Source organism: Symsagittifera roscoffensis, chromosome 8, assembly GCF_963678635.1.
Source record: "Symsagittifera roscoffensis chromosome 8, txSymRosc1.1, whole genome shotgun sequence".
NCBI lineage: Eukaryota > Metazoa > Xenacoelomorpha > Acoela > Convolutidae > Symsagittifera > Symsagittifera roscoffensis.
In genome coordinates, this window is record NC_087069.1 from 17,858,814 (window position 1) to 17,878,431 (window position 19,618).

The window sequence follows — 19,618 nt, forward strand, 5'->3', positions numbered from 1 at the left end:
TTCCGCTCGATTCCTCACAGGCAACAATCTCACTGGTCCATCTCGTGGGCCTGGGTCATGACTAAAACCCTCCCGGTTGTTCTGCCATAACAACTCATCTTCATCACGCATCTCCGGGTCATCGAAAAAGTTAACCGACCGATAGGGTGCCGGTCGCTTACTTGCTGTGGCCTCCTCTGACTGGATCGTCTCTTCTTTGACTCGTTTCAGCTTGTTGAAATGCAGGAACTTCACTTTGCTCGGAGTTGATTCCTTCGCAACTTTGTAGTTCACTTCCGACATTCTCGCCAGTACAACATAAGGTCCTTCCCACGGATCGAAGTGCTTCTTCGACTTGAACTTTTCCTTCGCCCACACCCATACTTTATCGCCAGCTGTATAGGGTTCACCATGAACTTTCTTCCAGTACTGATCCTCCTGTCTTCGTTGATCCGTCCCTACGAGTTCTCTCGCACTGCTATGAGCATCTCTGAAAAGTTCATCCAGTTCCTCTGCAAAGCCATCCTTCGTCAATACTTCATCGTGGGGTTTCGCGTAGAAGAGGTCAATGGGTTACTGGCATTCCTGTCCGTGAACCAAACTAAAAGGCGTAGCTCCCGTCGTTCGATGAGTCGTCGTGTTATACACAAAGCCCAGATACGGCAACATCGTATCCCACGTCTTTGGGTTCTCTGCACAATACTTCGAAATCACCTTCGCCATCTTGTCGTTGTATCGACCCGTCAGTTCTCTGCCTTCAAGTTTGTAGGGTAAAGTCGCAGTTATGTCAATTCCCAAGAGCCGACACATCGTCTTGATCAGTTCGCTGCCAAAGACTTTTCCTTGGTCCGTACGTAAAGCATTGGGAGTTCCAAACTTCAGTACCCAATGTTCCACAATTGCTTGAGCCACGTCTGATGCATCTGTCGATACGAGAGGGACCGTTATCGCATACATTGTGAACAAATCCGTCATCACTAGCACATGCCTCGCCTTCGTCTGAGTTGCCATCGTCATTGGACCAAGTACATCCACTGCCACTGTGTTGAATCTGATTCCGGGATCAAACGGAGCTTGAACCGCAGCTCGCTTTCTCTTCCCGCTGACATTATGTGCACTCTGGCCTAAGCACCACTGGACTTTTCTTTCGACATCCGTCCTCATCGTCGGCCACCAATATCGTCGTCGTATCTTCGCTAACATCTTCTCGGTCGCAAGTTGTCCTCCCCCAGTTTCCATCGAGTCAAACCGTCCGAGGATCTCCTTTCGTCCCGCTGCTGGAACAACCGTCAAAAGTGTCGGCTTTGACCCATCTCTCTGGAACCATTTCTTGTAGAGTATTCCACCTCGAATACTCAGCTCATCCCATCTCGACCAGTATGCTAGTGCCTCAGGTCCGTACTGAATTGCCTGTCCCTTCGGAATAAGATTCGTTCCCAAAGAAGGCATATCGCTCGTCTCGTCTGCTGTTTCCGCCCAATAGAATACTTGCGCAATCGCTTCGTCTTCTTTCTGCATCGTCGCAATTTCTTCTTTCGTTCGTTCCCATCGAATCGCATCGCCGTCGTCCTCATCGCCCATTTTTGTCTCTTGAACCACCGCAACTCTCTCTGATCGGCCTCCGCCACGAGTCAATCCCAATGCCTCATCCAAGGAAACAGGCTTTGGGCATCCATACATTTCATCTTCTTCAGCTTCGTTCTCTTGAACAACATTTACACTGTGATCGTCATAACTAGTCGGCCATCCTTCTAAGATTTCATCAGGAGACTCTACTGCCGCTGTTATCTTCGCAATCAACCTCTTCCGCATGTCCGTTCTCGGAATATCTTTTCCCTTAATCCGCCCGCCCGGATCATGTGGCAGAGAGGGCATCCGTTCCGGAGAATACCGTTGATTCACATGCCGGATTGGCACCATTGAACCCTCTCTCGTCCCTGTCCACAAGAAGTCTTCTCCACGACTGAACATCAAAGAGCACTGATACTCTTTCATCGATCGAAGTCCAAGAACCATCTCCGCTTTCAGTTTCGGGACCACAAGAGCTTCGATGTCTTCATCAATATCGCCCAACTTGAAGCGAGTTGTGACGACTCCATCGACCGCCATCACTTGTCCGTCTGCTGTCTCCAGTCGACCAGCGTAACGTTCCATCGTAGGTGTTTCCACCATTCTCCGAGCAACATCTGTCCTTATGAGGTCAGTTGTGGCTCCGGTATCAAGCAGCACCTCCACATGGGTTCCTCCTATGCGAGCATTGACGACTGCCCCGCGTGGTTCGTTCACATCATGACTAATCCCAACACGCTCGATGCGCATTCGCGAATTCTGTTTCATCTCCAACTTTGGGTCGTTCTCTCTGATCCTGGGTAGTCGTTCCAATATCGATAGAACTTGTTCCTGCTCCATTATCTTCTCGCTCTGCCTTTCTTCGTCATCAATCGCATTCGTATCGTAACGCTGGCATGACTGAGTTCCTGTAGCTTGCGTTCGCCTTTCCGCCTGCTGTTTCTTGAATTCGGCCGGGACAAATCCTCCTTCGAACTCCCCTACTGTCCCGGCCCTTGGTAGTTTAAATGGTTCGCACTTCTTTGGGGACATCCTTTCGCAATGTGGCCCACCTGACCACAATTAAAACAAGCACCCTGAGTCCATGGAGTCCTCAAGCCGTATCGTCCAGCGCCATTTTCTGCACTGTTCTGATTGTTTCCTCCCGTCTCAAATGACTGCCGTGACTTTGGTGCCGCTTCATCTCGGGGCAAGCCCTCGTACTGGGGAGCCGGGGAAAAAGAAGTTACTAACTTGCTCATCATAGATGTCATGCTCTGCATCTGGGTCGTCATATTCTGTATCTGGGAGTTTTGCGAGTGCATCTGCGTCAACAGCTCGTCATGCCTGGAGTTTTGCGTCTCCACATGTTTCGCCAGCTGATTCTGGCGCGCCCCCTGCATCTGCATCTGCTGAGTGAGCTGGTCTAACCGCTGATCTGTACTTTTCTGCCATCTCGTGAAGTCCGTCCGCAAGTGCTGAGCCCCGTCTGCCTGCACTTCGCCTCCAATAACTCCGGATTCTATCTCTGGAATATCGTGCATTTCCCGAACAGCATTTGGACGTCTTCGGTTACGCAGTCTGGCTGTCCTACTAGCCATCTCTAGTGCTTGGGCTCGAGCCACGGCTTGACCAAAACTATCGAAATCTTCGCGTAGGAGCAACTCCTGTAGATCCGCATCGAATATCCCATCGATGAACTGCTCGCGATTCATATCGTCTCGAATCTGCACTGGCATATTTGCATTCGCCACTTCACCCACTGATCGCACTCGCCGGGAGAACTCCCTCAGATCCTCCCTTTCGCCCTGAATGAGGCTTTTGAATTCAGCCCTCGCAGTCGATCGTGTCTGAAACGGCATCATCCTCTAATCGAGCTCGGCCAGCATTCTGCCTAAAGTTGGCTCATCGAACCCTTCCACTTCCTCTCGAAAGTGAGCTGGCATACTGGTGAACTCATCCAATGCCCAGCCCGTCAAGCAAGTGGGCAAAACCATCCTCGCCTGCTCATCGTCCCATCGATTGGCGTCTGCTATCCAGGCGAAGTGTTTCCTCCAGTCTCGCCAGTTCTGATAACTGCTCGAGGGAAACCGATCTGGTCGTATCGTTCCAAATCCAAACACTCCCTGCTGTCGATCAAGAGCATTCGCCGCAGCCACCGCAGCCTCCGCCATGAGCTGTCTTTCCTGATCGTTCATCGCCATCGCAACTGTTTCGTCGATCGTCCGCTCTTCTCGTATTCGCACAAATCGTCGTTGCAACTACAATCCAGAATAGCGCCCACCCAGGAGCGCCACTGTAAACGTGTGGAATTCACAATATCTCTAGGCCGACCTCTCACTCTGTTCCGCGTCGCCGCAATATGTTTCCCTTTAGCACTGGGTCGGTGGGGCAACCAAATCCCAGTACTGTTTACAATCCCAAAAGGGTTGATTTGGTGGATAGCCGTTCTGTATCGTATTATGCTGCTCGCCCCTTGTTTGTGCTCTTTCGACTGTATCTCGCTCGCAATCAATAGTCAATCGCAACAACAATTCCAATAATAATAATGAATTAAGAAATAATCAATCCAAATACAGAATAGCCTATAAGTGGCTGGAACATAAATTAATCATTCAACCAAAGGAATGGGTCCGCGATTACTATTATTCAACCAACTGCCTCCTGCAGTTCAATTAACGCCTAACTAATATCTAATGTTCTCCTCGAGAACTTCTATCAATTATCAATCGTTCGACAACGATTCCGCTATCCTCTAGATAGCCTAACTTACTTCACTAACTAATCTACTTTAACTTTCAACGAGTAACTTAACTCGTTCTCAATAACTCTGAGATACGACTCGTTACCAATTAACTCCCAATCGTTCTGACGCCTAAAGGCCGTTCCGCAACATCCGTGCCTTATGTCTATTTACTCTTAGTTTTAGTTAGAGATCCGTCATTCCGTATAAGTCTTAACATTTACCTATATGCCTCCTACGCAGCGTTCCAGTTCATAAATCCCGCATGATCACATTAATTTAAATGCCAAGTTCAAAATGCCAATCAAAGCTATGCTAAACAAATAACAAGTGCAACTTCAACTTAATTCAAGCTATGTTTACATATCCAAATACCCAAGGACTTTATTTAATTATCCCGGCAGTTGGTGGGGTTGTCTCGAAGAAGGACATCCAGTGGTTTACGTTTCAAGGAAGCTATCACCAGCTGAATGCAACTACTTCAACAAAGAAATAAAAACTTTGGTGGTCGCCTTTGTGTTCATACGACTGAAACAGTTCTAACTGGGACGCAAACTCACTCTACAAACAGATCACAAACTCTTGCAGTACCTCTTCGCGCCAGACAATAGGTACTGCAAGAGTTCTTGAGTTCTTCAAACGTTCTTGAATGAATATGGATTAGTTTCCGGGTCATCGAAGCGCTGCGCAGGTAGATCAGCCATGAAATGGTTTAAACCTTTTCCTTGAAAGCGGCGGCACAAGAAACAGTGGTGTCGAATGTGCCTTAAGGCTTTCCTGAGACCCAAATTTATGAAGCTTTGTTGCAAGTAGTGTCGTACAAATTCGGTGCCGAGGTGCATGCATTATGATGTGCGTTTTTGATCATAAGTTGAATTGAAGGTTCTTTTGCATGCAGAATGATAGGTTACTTAGTTGCACCGAGCACGAAGAAGATTACCATCCATAAATGGTGAGTATGGCAGTAAAGCATCTTTGTTGTCCAAAGCTTTGTTTGTAGGTAAGCGTTTAATAGTATCAGGGAAAATAGCGTGTTGTGATTGCTCGTAGAGAAAAGTTTTAGCCATCTCATGGTCGGCTATTCTTAAATTGCGTTTTCGTTTTTGCTGAAGAATGTCCTTGAACTGTACAACACAAGCAGTTCCGCGTAGTAGACGAATCGAATCAGAAAATCTCGAAACATCAATGATTGGTTCCCTTTTTGCGCTAATAGAAATGTTTTCTTGTTCACCATAGCGTTGGTATGTAGAATTGCACTGTCGATTTTTTGTGTAGTAGTTCTCTCCTTATCTGGTAAGAGTAGAACTTCTGGTGGTTGCAACTAAAGTTGTTCCACGTCCTGAAGCGGGATCCTTTTGTTGCGTGATCGGCCGGGTTCCGTTCACCGGGTTCCGTTCACCGTTCGCCACTGTTGGGCTTCAGAAATTGACAGAATTTTGTAAATTCTGTTCGCACAGTAAGGTTTCTGCTATTCCGGAACGGTAATCCAGGCAATGACCGTCGTACTATTTGTCCAGAAATGAAATGCGTTGAAATGTAGTTGAGATTCTTCGGTTGTAAATTTGCAAAGACGAGCACCAATTACTGCAGCTTGCAATTCCACTTTGGGTATGCTTTCTTGGTTAAATGGTGCGACCTTGGTTCTTCCGATCATAAATGATGATTGTTTATGGTCTTGGTTCGAAATGCGGATGTATATGCAAGCTGCCATGGCGCACTGAGAAGCATCGGTGAAAACATGTAATTGTATATCGCTATGTCTGTCGATTTGGCCGATAAGCCTCGGTAATTTCATAATTTTATCTTGTCCACACTATCGGGTCCATTTTGCGATAAGTGGGATATAATGTTGAGGAATTTCTTGATCCCAACTTATACCAGATCGCCAAAGCTTTTGAAGTAGCATTTTCGGAGTAATGACAAATGGTGCTATCAATCCCAGTGGATCAAAGATTCTGGCTACAGTAGACAGAAATTTACGTAGAGACACTTCTTTAGCCGTTAAATTGCTTTTCAGTACGGGCTGAATGATGAGCGTGTCATTCATAGTGTCCCACTTCACTCCCAAAACCCGATGAGTTCAGTTTTGGGTTCGTTGAGGAAGTCAAGCACTTCCGTAGTTTTCGATATGAGCTTGGTTAATGTGAATCCTCCCTTTTGGAGTGCCATCTTTAGAGCTTTAGTTGATTCTTTGGCTTCCAGTTGATTGTCATAGGAATGAACGAAGTCATTCATGTAAAAGCTGTCATGAATTAGTTGCTGTATGTTGGGTTCTTTGTTGCAGAAGTCCACGGCTGTTTGATGTAGTGTAAAGATGGCTAATGCGGGCGAGCAATTAGCTCCAAAGACTAGACGCGTATACTGATACTGCTTAACTCCTTGGTTAGTCGGCCACAAGAATCGTAGTACATGTTGAGTGTCTTCTAAACATGCCTTCTATCTCAGCAGAAATAGCTATTGGTTTTTCTCTAAACCTCATTAACAAATCAAACATATTATTCAGTGGATCTGATCCCGTCTCTAAACAGGAATTGAGAGAAATGCCTCTGATTTTCGAAGCAGCATTTGTTACACGTCGAACTTTGCCAGGTTTCTGGGGATTTATAACCGGATGGTGCGGTAATACCATATTCGTGGCAGTGGCGGATGTAGGAAAGTAACGGGTATCACGTAACCTTTATCAATATCAGTTGATAAGAACTGATCGTAGAGTTGCATTGTTGGTTTGTCGTTTTGTAGTCGTCGTTGTAGAGATTCAAGCTGGGCTTTAGCAACAACGTAGTTGTTTGGCATCGTTATATTTTTCTTCCAAAGCAAATTGATTCGGTAGCGGGTTCCGTCATGTTGAGTGCTTTGTTTCCAAAACTCTAATTGCTTAGTATGTTTGCTTGAAAAAAATCCCTTAGTTACAATAGAAATTGTTCCACACAGATTCTTCGACTTTCAAAATTTTTTCAACAATTTCAATTAAGGAAGCATCCTCGTGTTGCTTTATGTCTATGAAATTGGTTAGATGGTAGTTGCACTGCTCATCTAAAGACTTTTAAAGAAGCGGGCCGGTAATCGTCCATCCCAACAAGTTACACACTCCATAGGGACTGCCGACAGGGCCCTTCAAAAATTCCCTCTCTGCGATATGCCTGAAGGCATCGACGTCAAGTAGAATGTGTACCGAATTGTCGACGAGATTAGGAAACGCAATGTGTCGTAGATGGTCAATCGGGGAACAAACGTTGTTCAATTTTGCGAAATCTACCAAATCGAAGTTGAGGGTTTCCACCGAGTAGACTGATTGTAGGGTAAACGTAGCAGAAGTAGAGTCTCATGTGTAGCTGAACCAGGTTTGACGAAACAGTGTCCTCACTGAGAGCACCACGAATGCTTAATTCAACTGTTCGACTGGGCTTACACTGTAAGCTATCAGCTGTGCTTTTCAGGACATAAGAACAGCTACTGCAATTGTCAAGAATTGCATAGCAAGAAACCGCTTTGTTACAGTTGAACAAACTTATAGGCATAAACTGGAGTTGGTTTTTCAAACCGGATTTTGCATTCATTTGGTTTTCCTAATTGATATTGTTGGATTTCTGAGTATGCCGCTGCGCACTTTTATCCTGATTCCTGTGTAAGGTAGAGTGGTCTTTTCCCCCGCAGTTGTCTATGATACAACGTCTTGCAGAAGTAGAGTCAGTTGACCTATGGTTACCCAGGCAGTTGAAGCGCAACTGATTATCATTCACTAATTGAGTTTTTTTTTTCGCGTAGTGTGCTTTACAAAAGCTGGGCAGTGTCTAATGTAGTGGTCTTCGTTGTCCAGCGGACATAATCATTTCAATTTACTTGGTTCTTTCTTGAAGTTATGTAAATAATTTTTTTTCGGTATGCTGGCTGTTACGCATGGTTACGAAATTTTTTTGTTGTTGGTTGTTGGTCGATCTTTGCTTCCCATAAAAGTGCGTAGTGCTTCGGGTAAAACGTCTAAGATCTTGCAAGCTCTAGAGTAGTTGTTAAGCCATTCCGTGAGGTCTTTGAGTGTAGCATAGTCTATCCCATTATGTACGCAGTATTCTTCCCATTTGAACAAGACTACTTGGGGCAGTTTAGAGCGAGCAAGTCGAGTAAGGTTAGTTACTCGAGTTCAAGTCGGACGTGTAGTTGTTTATTTCGAAATTGTGCACCAGCTTGCGTAGAAAAGCGGCGAACGTAACAAACGTTTGAGGCTCATTAACATGTAGTTGCTCAAAGTTTTCCAGCTCCCTGTTAAACGCTTCAACAACAAATTTAGGGTTGCCACATCTGCGAATAAGCTCCTCTATTGCTTGAATATATTGCAAAGAATTCGTGCCGTAGCTCTCCACAACGTTTTTGGCTTTATCGACACACAGGGACTGGAGGTAAATTATTTTTTCTACATCAGTTAAATTGGGATTGTTTCCTATAGCAGTTTGGAACCAATTATTCCATTCTAATTGATTACCATCGAACTTTGGGAGCATAATATCAGGAAGCTTGAAACCTTTGAGACTGTAATGAAAAGCGTTGTTGCTCGTGCTCTGATCAGTAAAACGTAGATCGTGATTGACTGGAGTCACAACTCTTGAGCACGGTCGATCCATAGAGTGCATATTGAGACCATTAGCACCAGTCTGCGGTTGTTGTAGTGATGGATTCAGTGGATATTGATCATTTCCAGAAAACTCTGGGTTCTCATAGGAACCGAGTTGATTGTAGATATCGTCACACTGTCGTCGATGTGATGACCATTGAAACTGTTGCACCGATCTCGAGTTCGCTGTCGTAGTGTATATTGCTTGAGTAGTGTAGCCGTAGCCGACTGGCTGGCGAAACACAAACGGGTTAGATGGTAACGTTGTCGTGGTAGTATCAAAACTAATGGCTGCCGTAGAAACAATGTACGTGTTGTTATAAGTTGTAGTGCAAGTTCGCACGGGAATACTACTGCTGGCTGGAATCGTATGTGAAGATAGTTGAAGAGTAGAGTGACTGGAGGAGTCGTCTATCTGTATCCCGTTGTAGTGTTTTTCGTACCGTCGCATTTGTTTCATTAGCGAACATTTGCGGCTTCATAGGGAAGAAGCATCATTAAGGAGGTTTTGCACGTCTGCTAGAGGGCACGACGCTATATCATCTGCCAATTCTTCTAATTCTTGCAGGCATTCCAAAAGCTCGTTGGCCGTTATTTTAACATCCTCTAACTCCGTTGATTGTGCAATTTCGCTGCCGAATTGTCGTTCAAGGCTCTCTAGAGAAGTGTAGCGAAGCGTCCATTTGTTTATGAGCGCTTGTTGTGAGATTTTTGAAGCCATCGTTGAAGTTGTGAAAAGGTTATAGGAATGGTATAATCATGTTAGAGGAGTAGTTATGAAATGGATGAAATTAAGTTTAGTTATCAATTGTTTTTTTTTGTAGACAAAAGATACGAACGGCCCTGTTGGCACTACGAGCGTGCGTCTTTCGTATAGGGCTTTTATGAGCTTTTAAGAATCTATGAAGTATCACGTACTTTGACTTTTAAGTACCAAGTACTGTTGATATATACTTTTTTGAAACTTGGTTGAGAAATCAATTTCACCTTTTGAATAAGGTCAGAATACGTTGTAGACCTAACTGGTTTGTGTTTTTAATGGAAATACTACGCTATAGGCGTTCTTCTGTTTTTACAAGTTTCGTTAAAACTTTTTGTATGTTACATTGATTGCGTTAGGATCTAGTCAAAAAATCTCTCTTTTTTGAGTTTGGGTTAAACGAATTTTGGCTATTGTGTTTTGGCTATTTGTTTTTTTTTTGTTAAAACTACCCTGGTACCCCGAGGATTAACAGTTAAAGGAGTCAGGAGATATGTTGAGATTGTGGTCTAATTTGTTAGTGAAATTAGCACTATGGGCATGGGTTTTTTTTTATAAACTAGCACAGTTATGAAATTCAGCTGATGAGTATGTATAGCACAATGGATATGAGTATACGGTTGGGGAAAATGTATGGGAAAAAAATTCAATCTGTCCTGAGTACGGAGAAAGACAGCTGGGAGACCTCTGACTTGACCCCTGAGTTTTGGAGAATGTTGGCACTGTTTGCTGGCCTTGAAGATGTAGAGGACAGGAACTGTTCACACAACTGGAGGACCTCTGACTTGATCCCTGAATTTTGGAGAATGTTGGCACTGTTTGCTGGCCTTGAATATGTCCTGTAGACTGTGATCCGCTCTGGAGGCAGCTATCGGGGACCTTTATTGTTGCTTGTCTGTGGTCGCCAAAATTCAAGACTCTTGGTTATTATGTCTTGATTTATCTTTGTTTACCTGTCAATTGTTATATCATCCAAAAATTGTTTCTTTTCACACCAATAATTGTTGGTGTGAAAACCAATAATTGTTGGTGATTCTTTTCACACCAATAATTGTTGGTGTTTTCACACCAATAAAGAAACTATGAATGGAATTTACCGCATTTTTAAGTAATTCACGTGAAAGATTATTTTGTTTGATTAAAAGAAATGAAAAAAGCAAACCTTGAATATGAAAACAAATCGAATAGAAATATTTTATCAATTTTATTTTTAGAAAAACTTGCAGATAAATATAATCAATAAAAAAGACGAAAGTCGAAAAAAAATTTTCGGAAAAATAAGATGAAAAAAATTGCATCAGAAAAAAACTTGAAAAAGAGAAAAAACTTATTCTTAGAAAAAACTTTATTAAATTGATAAAAACCAGACGTTGTAAATTTACAATTACAGGTTTTTCAATTGTAGTAGAAACCCATGCTTAGCAAACTTTTAAAATTCTCTAAAAGCTAGCTACAAAATAAAAAAATTTGCAAAATGATGTAAAGTTCCGCGTTTCTTTTTTTGTTAGCGGAGATGATTTTTACTGGTGATACCATTTGTTGAATGAATTCAAAACAGAAGATGGAGAAATTGTAGAAGAGAATCAATTTCAACCGCAGAAACTTAGCAGAGCTTCGTATCACTTGCGATACGAACTATATACCACATTACGAGGCCAAACTGTGCACTGGATAGGCGCACAATTTTGTGTCTGTATGTTCCTGGATTCCAGAGACAAGTCTTTAAACATGTTAAAATTCATGTAAAAGATCGAAAGGATTGAAAGAACAAAAGAAGAACAAAGGGATCGTGCTTGTTGCGGAATCCACTTACAATGCACAAAATGCACAGTTTGGCCTCGTAATACAGAAACCAAAAAAAATAGAAATTGCTCAATCACAAAAACTTTTCAAATAAAACGACCACCATAATTTAATTTGAAAAAAAAACAGTCTCTATTAGAAAAAGCGGTCGCCAAATAAATTAAAATTTTGATTCAGTTAACATAATTTTTTATAAAAATTTTACAAGAACGATGAGCTAGAAATAAACAAGTATTTGCTCAGAAAAAGAGATTTTCGGGTTATGGCTAAAAACTTTTGAACACGCGACTACGAGGAAATAAAAATACTCAAAATGATCTCGAATCAAAAACTCAAAGAATTCCCTGAAAAACTCAAAGAATTGTAAAATTGTGAAATCATCCAATTTCAACACAGAGACTTGCGAGAACGCGACCAAAAAACAGCTCTATCACTTGAAATAAGAAATGGTAGAAATAAGCCTCGAATTTGCAAAAACTCGAGGCTTAGCAAAAACTCGAATTAGCAAAAATCTCGTACCTAGCAAATTTAAGTCCCACGCACTAACTAATCAGCCACGGATGCCTAGAATCTCCAAAAACTAGCAACCAATAAGGCAGCTACATGTGCTAATAAATTACTAATTCGATGCGTCAAAAATAGCAACAAATACAAAAAGATACAGTTTTGAGTTCTATAATTTGGAATTCATAAAGCCACATTATGTATAAATGAAGCATTTCAAAAAATTGCGAGATATGTTGAGTTAGAAAGTTTCCAAATCGAGATTTTATGATTGATTTGTTGTTTGAAATAATTAGCTTTTTTCGGTTCACTTGATGAATTCAAAATGCATCAAATGTGTCAACTTCAAATTATTCGAATGTCCGAGCGCATGTTATCATTAAACTGCAAAGGTGCAGCAAAAAAGCTGTTATGACAATTCGATGCAGCAAGTATTGTTGCTTTAAGTCGCAAGAATATTTGCGGCATAGGTTGGGAAAAAAGTCCGTAATATAACATTTTGCTTTGCAAGTGTAAATACCCAAATCAATTTAGTTTTTTTTTTTTGTTGTTTACAAAAAAACCCACGCCGACAACAAACCCACGCCGAAAAAAGGAGTTTTGCTTTTTTTCCTAGTGAAAATTTCATCCATATGAAAGCTCTCACACTATCAATACTCGACAACAGAAAACAAATAATTTGCCGAACCCACTCAGTTACCAATGCTAATTCGATAGGGAATAATGTGAAACAGATAAAACAAAAAACTGAAAAAGCTAACTCTTTTTTTAAAATTCTATATTAAAGTATAGTTTTTCTCTATTAAAAAATCTTAGAAAACCACTAACTTGGTTTTTATGCTGCTCAAAATTGAACTGAGAGAGAAAAACATAGAAACATAGCTAGCCAACAGACAGTTGGAAAAAGTAAATGAGCGCGGGAAACAGAAAAAGAACGCAGAGAAACAAAAAATATATGGCTATAAAGGTCTTTAAACAATTTGTTCGAACAATTACTTCAAGAAAAATCCATTCAAGACTATGTTTTGTTGACCCTAAACCAATTTGAGAAATTTGGACTAATAAATAAATTTAATATTCCACTAGGATGTCCGAAAATTCAATTCCAATTTCAAAACTAAATTTTGATCACGTTTTTTGTCACCTTTACTCTTTTGCTTTTAGATAGCGGAGTTTGCCTTCTTTTTAAACAAATGAAATGTGTTAATTTTGAAAAGAAATCATCAGTCGAACCGCTTAAAACCTAATTTGAACAAATTTGAGAACTTTTTTCTTGAAAAAAAAACAAATAAAGGAAAACCACGAAGAGCTCTACAAGAGTGTTCACTATGATCATGACTCTTAAAAACAAATTAACATGTGTACTTGGAGAAAACCTGCAAATAAAAAAACCTGCTACTAAGCCGACAGGTTTTGGCACTAGAAAATGGAAGGCCAAAAAAAATTAAACTAACTTTTACAAAATCGCCATCTTGAAACTGAAATTCAAGAACAATTTATCATTGACTTTTTTAATGAAAATAAACCCAAGTTGAAAAAACTAGATCAATAGGAAACTGTTTGTTTTATTCTGCAGGTATATCTTGAAACTCTGCTTTTTTGAAAGCTGATGCACTTTTCAAACCTGGTGCACTTTGAAAAACTCTGCATTTTTCAAATGCACTTTTGAAATCAGAATTGGATCACGCTTTTTGCAACCCTAACATTTTTGAAGAAATCAAAAGACAAATAACCTACACCAAATTTGATTTTGGACAAATTTAAGGTCATTTTTCTGAAAAACAAATTATCAGGACCTATATAGGAGTATTTACTACTTTCATGCCTCTTAAAACTAAATTTAATAAATATTTGAAATGAAAACGCCTGCAAGTAGGCCGACGAGTTTTGGGACAAAATCAGAGAGGGCGAAAAGAAAATCAAAACACCCTGGAAAAAGTGCTATCTTTTTTTTCTGGTATATCAGCAATAAAACTAGAACAAGCGGTTTCTGGGCAAGTATGACAGAATGGTTTGACCATATTTTCTATCAAAATGCGTCGTCTTTTGCTTTTGATGTGATAAAAAATGATGAACGAAAGCCTAAAATTTTGATAAAAAATAGAGTCATTCGAAAACAGTTTTGAACATGGGATAAATATAAAATTTTCAAAAATCAAAAAATCAGAAAAATGGTTTCACACTTTTTGCAGATTTTTTTGATTCGCTCTTAAACTTTTACTCCCAAGAAGGCACTGAAAGAATAATCGGTAACTATTTTCACTTGAGTAAATTTGAGTAATAGGTAGTTGTAAATGTTTAAAACTTTTAAAAGCATGCTCGCTCTCTTCAGTTGCTCCAAATTAGACGAAGAATCTAAAAACTCTAACCAGTTTTTCTGACACTGGGAAAATTTGTTGGAAATTTTTTAAAGTCTTTAGAATTACGACTGCAAGAGCTTCGTAATGATATACAACTCGACTCAATTGGATGATTAATTGTTGACTTGATTTTGCGTGGAAAACAAGAAGAAAAAAGAAACAAGAACAGCCGTTTACTATGCAAGTGGCACAGATTGTTCCAAACATAGTCTTGAAAAAATACACTAACATTTTTTCAAATTATTGTCGTTTTTTCCATGTTTTACATTTTTTTAATTTTTGAAAATTTTGATTCCGAAAAGACGCTAAAATAAGTTTTCAAGTTTTAATTTAAGCTATTGCTATCTTTTAAACAGTTAAATTAAGACTGCTCGCTCGCTTTATTCTCTCGATATAAAACCAAAAATCAAAAAATAAAATATTCAACCAAGCTTGTCTCGAGACGGGTAAAATTTTTAGAAATTTTTAAATGTGGTTTGTAAGATCTTTAAAATTATATATCACTCAGCCCAGTTAGATGATTATATGCGGTACCTGATTTTGCGTGGCAAACAAAAAAAAACTAAACACACTTGAATACAAAGTTCCTCACCGTTGTAGGAACAAAAAAAAAGATAGCCGGTTCCTACCATTCACATAAAACAATGCAAGCTTTTTCATGTTTTTTTTTCACTAATTGTTGGTTTTTGTAAATCGTGTGATAAAGGATCTGTTAACAACGTGAAAGTTAGGATTATTTAACACTCACAGTAAAAAAAAATGCAGACGTTGCAGCGATTTCAGTCAATTTTTTTACAATAACATCAATTTTTTTTCTTTTTTTTTGAAATCTTTTTATTCCCAAGTTAGCACTAAGGAACCTTCAAAAAAAAACAATTTTACTGGAGCTCAACTGAAATTTCATGGCTTATCCTTCTATAATAACCCTGCTCAAAAATTTTAAACCAGTTGTTCTCGATACTGGGCATTTTTTTGGAAAAATTTAAAACGTTTCACGAAAGGCCTTTAATATGATATATCACCCCACCCATTATGATTATTAGTGGTGAATGCTTTTGGATGAACAACAAAATAAGCCTACTCACTCACCTTATTCGCTCGAAATTAGACCAAAAATTTCAACTCTCAACACTGCGAAAAAATTTTTAATGTCGTGCGAATCACGACTGAAAGGGCTTTGATATGATTTATCTCTCGTTCTCTCGACCCATTCCGATGATTATTTGTGGTAGCTGATTTTGCGTGGAAAACAAAAAAAAAAGCTAAAACACGAATACAAAGTTCCTCCCCAGTTTCAATGGTCGGAACAACAAATGCGTAGAGCTAGAATTGAAAGAAAAGATTGTGCGCAATTTTCGAGGAAATATCTAGCACCTGTTTTGATTTTCAAATTGTTTAAGTCAACCATTCCGTATGTATGTAACAAGAGTTAAAATTAAATTGGTCCAAAATGGGTTGCGTGTGAGGGAGTAAAAAACAGTCTCACAATACTAAAAAATTTGGTTCTTAAAAGCGTTTTGGTCTTAACAGGTTTTCTCAACACTGTGAACGTTTATGGTCTATCTTTTTAGATTCTGAAACACGATTGAAAGGGTTTTTTATTATGATACCACATTTGCTACCCGTATGAACTTTCTTGAGGTGGTAAAATTCACTGGACAAAACCCACCATTCATGGTTACTTCGCTCTACCAGAGCTGCAGCAAAGAAAATTCCAGTATACCATTAAATTTTCCTGATATATAGAAATCCCGCGCCAATTTCGCTTCACAATTTTTCAGTTGCATCGGCAAATTGAGGCCTCGTAATATAAACCAGCTTTGTTAGCGTAACAAGCACAAGGTTTTGTATCCCTATTAACTGATAGTGTTTATTCAACCGTTGCTAGGTAGTTATTACAACATTCGAGGCGAGCCAAAAATTAACTGCTTATTTTATGACGTTTTTCAGCTTAAAAAAATAGGACATTTGACCCCACTGCAAAATGTTAGCTGAAAGTGTTATTTAAAACTCGAAACAATAGAAAAAATTAAGCTTTCGAACTGTGAATTCTTCCTGACCTTCTCAAAGGGGTCTGAATATCATCAGCATTATCAACAGAAGCATTTCGAGTCTTTTTAGCAACAGTTTTTCTAGCCGGAGTTTTGGGAACTTTCTTCACATCGACTTTATCTCTTGCTTCCTCTGCTGCGTCTTCGTCGCTTCCAAAGAAATCATCAGGAATCTCAACGTCCGAAAGCTCCTCGCGATTTTCCTTCTTAGCGAATTTTTGCGAAGTTCCACCCTCACTTGAGAACATGAATTTTTCGCGTCCTGTCAGACCTGTAGATGTATGCCGATTTTTCACATTTTTAGGAGGTGAGCCTTCGAACAAATGTTTTTCAAGACCTGTCAGTTTCGGTGAACCATTTATGTTTTTCTTCTTTTTAGGAGGTGGCGACGTCATCGAATATTTATCAAACCCTGTCAAACTTTCAGCGCTGTCAGTTGTACTTTCTTGTAACTGGCGTTTCAATTTGCGGTCCAGTTTTTTCTTTAGAGCTACATCAGATGTGCTCCTGATTGACGATTGCTTTTGCGCTATTTCAGAATTCGAATCATTTTCAGAGGCAATTTTTGGCCGGTTTCCTTTTTCTTTTTCTTTCAATTGTTCCGTACTGTCTGAAACGCCTTTTTTCTGGTTTTGCTCGAATTTTTCCGGTTTCTTGTTATTATCACCTTCCTGAAGAATTTTTTTGACTAGGTCTTCATTTTCAGGTTGTTTCTTAGCCTCCAACTTGGATTTCAACACAGCCTTTTTGTTCTTAGTCCCTAAAGCCATTTTCAATTTCAGCTCCGAAATCTTGGAAAATTTCTTTTTCGTTACTTGTTTATTCTGTTCAACCTGTTTAACAATTTCCTTATGTTTGGCGACTTCTTGAGCATTTTCTTCGCCTCTCAGAGCTTTTGCCGCTGCCATTTGCTTACTTGAGAACATTTCATAAATGTCTTTCAAACTTTCCAAACTCGAAACGTCAGCGCTGTCGTAAATCGGTATAAAAGCAGTTTTATGACCAATCAAGCCCACTGTTTTAATATTTCGCCATCCGTTTTCAATTTTGTTGACTAGCTTATTCAGTGAAACAATCACATTTTCACACAGCTCTTCAGCTTTCATAGCCGAATGACCTATAGCGTAAGAAAAACCAGTTGCGTTATTGTGCATAAAAAAATGCGTTCCGTTTAGTATTTTTCTCAGTTCAGCCGGTCGCGATAACTTGGCGACAATCGGCAACTTTTTTGCTCTTTTGAAAACAACTCCCAACTTTTGTAAAATCATATCTCTCAATGAAGCATCGGCAATAAAAAGATCGAAATCCTTCAGAACTTTCCTTTTATCAGCAAATGTTTCGATTTTAGTCTTCAGTTCTTGAAACGTAATTGCTTCGTAGGCAAAGTCACTGTTCACTTTTTCCGCGATTGTTCTGAAAAAAGTAGTAGTTTCTTCCGCTGTTTTTCCTGCAACGTTTGGGACAATCAGGCAAACTTTTTTATGCATTCCTCTGGGCGTTACACGGAAAGGCAACTCTTTCATCCTAACCGGAAAATATCGATTTTTTCCACTTAACGCAGTCCACAGCGAGAAGTTGATCATAATTTTCTGAGGCTCTTTATCGGATGCCAACAAGTCTGGTTTACTCGAAGGACGCAACTGGTTCAAATACTTCTCAGACTGCATGTAAGTTAGGATAGCTTGGGATCCCTTCAGAACATAGCTGCGATCTAGGACTAGTCCTTTGTTGCCCTGAACTATATTTTCGTTGTTTTCATCGACATCGATGTGGTTTTCGTCCGAGTCGGCTGTCGATTTGACAACCTCGGGTAATTTGACAACTGGCATGATTGAATACAAAACAACCTGAAAAAAAAAGGCTTTTTACGCAACTATACAAAACTATGCAACAATACTACTATACTATGCAACTACACAAAACTATGGAACAATACTACGATACTATGCAACTATTGTCACTTTTTATGCAACTATACAAAATCTTCAATCCTCAAAAAAAGTGACCAGAATTTTTATATTAGAAAAAGGATAACCGGTTGCTGCGCAATTAGCACGGAATGTTCCGACCATATTTATTTAAAAAAATTGAAACAATTTTTTAAAATGTTCTTCAAATTAGTGTTGTTTTTAGCGGGTGTTATGATTCGATAACTGTACGATCGCGTAAAAAATAATTGAATTAGGAAAGATCGACATCATTTGTTTCCAAAAAAAGAATAAAAAACCTTTTTCGCCAAACAAGCGCTAAATGAATTATCCAAAACTAGTTTTCTTTATAGTACAATCAAAATTTTAATCCTTAAAGTCTAAGAAAACTGTAAATTTCAATATAACGAGCGTTATTCGATCGCGTTACTCGCTCGAAATTAGACTAAATCTCAAAAACTTCAAATCAATTTTTTCTCGAAACTGGGACAACTTTTTTGAAATTTTTTAAATGTTCGAATCACGACTAAAAAACAATTGTGTTGATATATCACTCAGCCCATTCCGATGTATATTTGCGGAACCCGATTTTAAGTGGAAACCAAAAAAACAAGACTGCTCGTAACAGGGCGAAGCTCTCAATGTTCGGACTGCCTTTAGGTTCTATGAAGCAGTAATAACTTGAAAAAAAATTGATGTATAAAAAAAGAAAATCAAATAAAAAAAATTAAAAAATTTGAGATTTTTGTGAAAATCATCCCCCCACACGGCATATAAAGTACAAAGTTATAAGTTTCGCTTCTAGTAACAAATCAATTATGGCAAATAAGCTTCCTTCAACCAATTTGGAACAATTTCTAAGACGGATTAAATCTCCGCTTACGCGTTATTAGCGCGAAATATATCGCGCGTTAATTGTCCCAAATTGGCCAAAACGCCAATCTTTAAGCCCCCATAAGTTAATGAAAAACGATCACAAGTGAAATATCTTTTAAAATTTAAGCTCATGACAACAATAGTATTTGAATGATATTAAAAGAATCCGTCGAAAATGGCTAGTTAAAAAGTCGAAATTTGTCTGAAGAAAAAAACCCACACCGAGCACAAATATTCCGTTTCTTTCGTATCGAAAGTCGGAACAAAAAGAAAAACTAAAACACATACGAATACGAATCTCCTCTCCATTTTAAATGGTCGGAACAACAATGATAGCTAGTTGCTGCGCAAGTACCGCAGAAATTTTCGACTACGTTTAATGAAAAAAGGTAGGTTTTTTAGGCGAGAGATGGAGCGCTATTGATAACTTCACGAACTTGTTAATTAACGTTAAATAGCA

The 19,618-nt window shown here is 39.5% G+C and overlaps 1 protein-coding gene across 1 annotated transcript; it reads right to left on the reverse strand.

The window, feature by feature from the left end:
- Positions 1–16,317: 16,317 nt before the first annotated feature.
- Positions 16,318–18,197, reverse strand: LOC134853287 (uncharacterized). The gene has a single exon (XM_063869259.1). The coding sequence runs from the start codon at positions 18,181–18,183 to the stop codon at positions 16,333–16,335; it is 1,851 nt and encodes a 616-aa protein (XP_063725329.1). The 5' UTR covers positions 18,184–18,197; the 3' UTR covers positions 16,318–16,332.
- Positions 18,198–19,618: the final 1,421 nt, after the last annotated feature.

What these genes read in the sequence shown, in the direction of transcription:
- LOC134853287 (XM_063869259.1), bottom strand. Translation starts at nt 18,183, where the DNA reads ATGCCAGTTGTCAAATTACCCGAGGTTGTCAAATCGACAGCCGACTCG.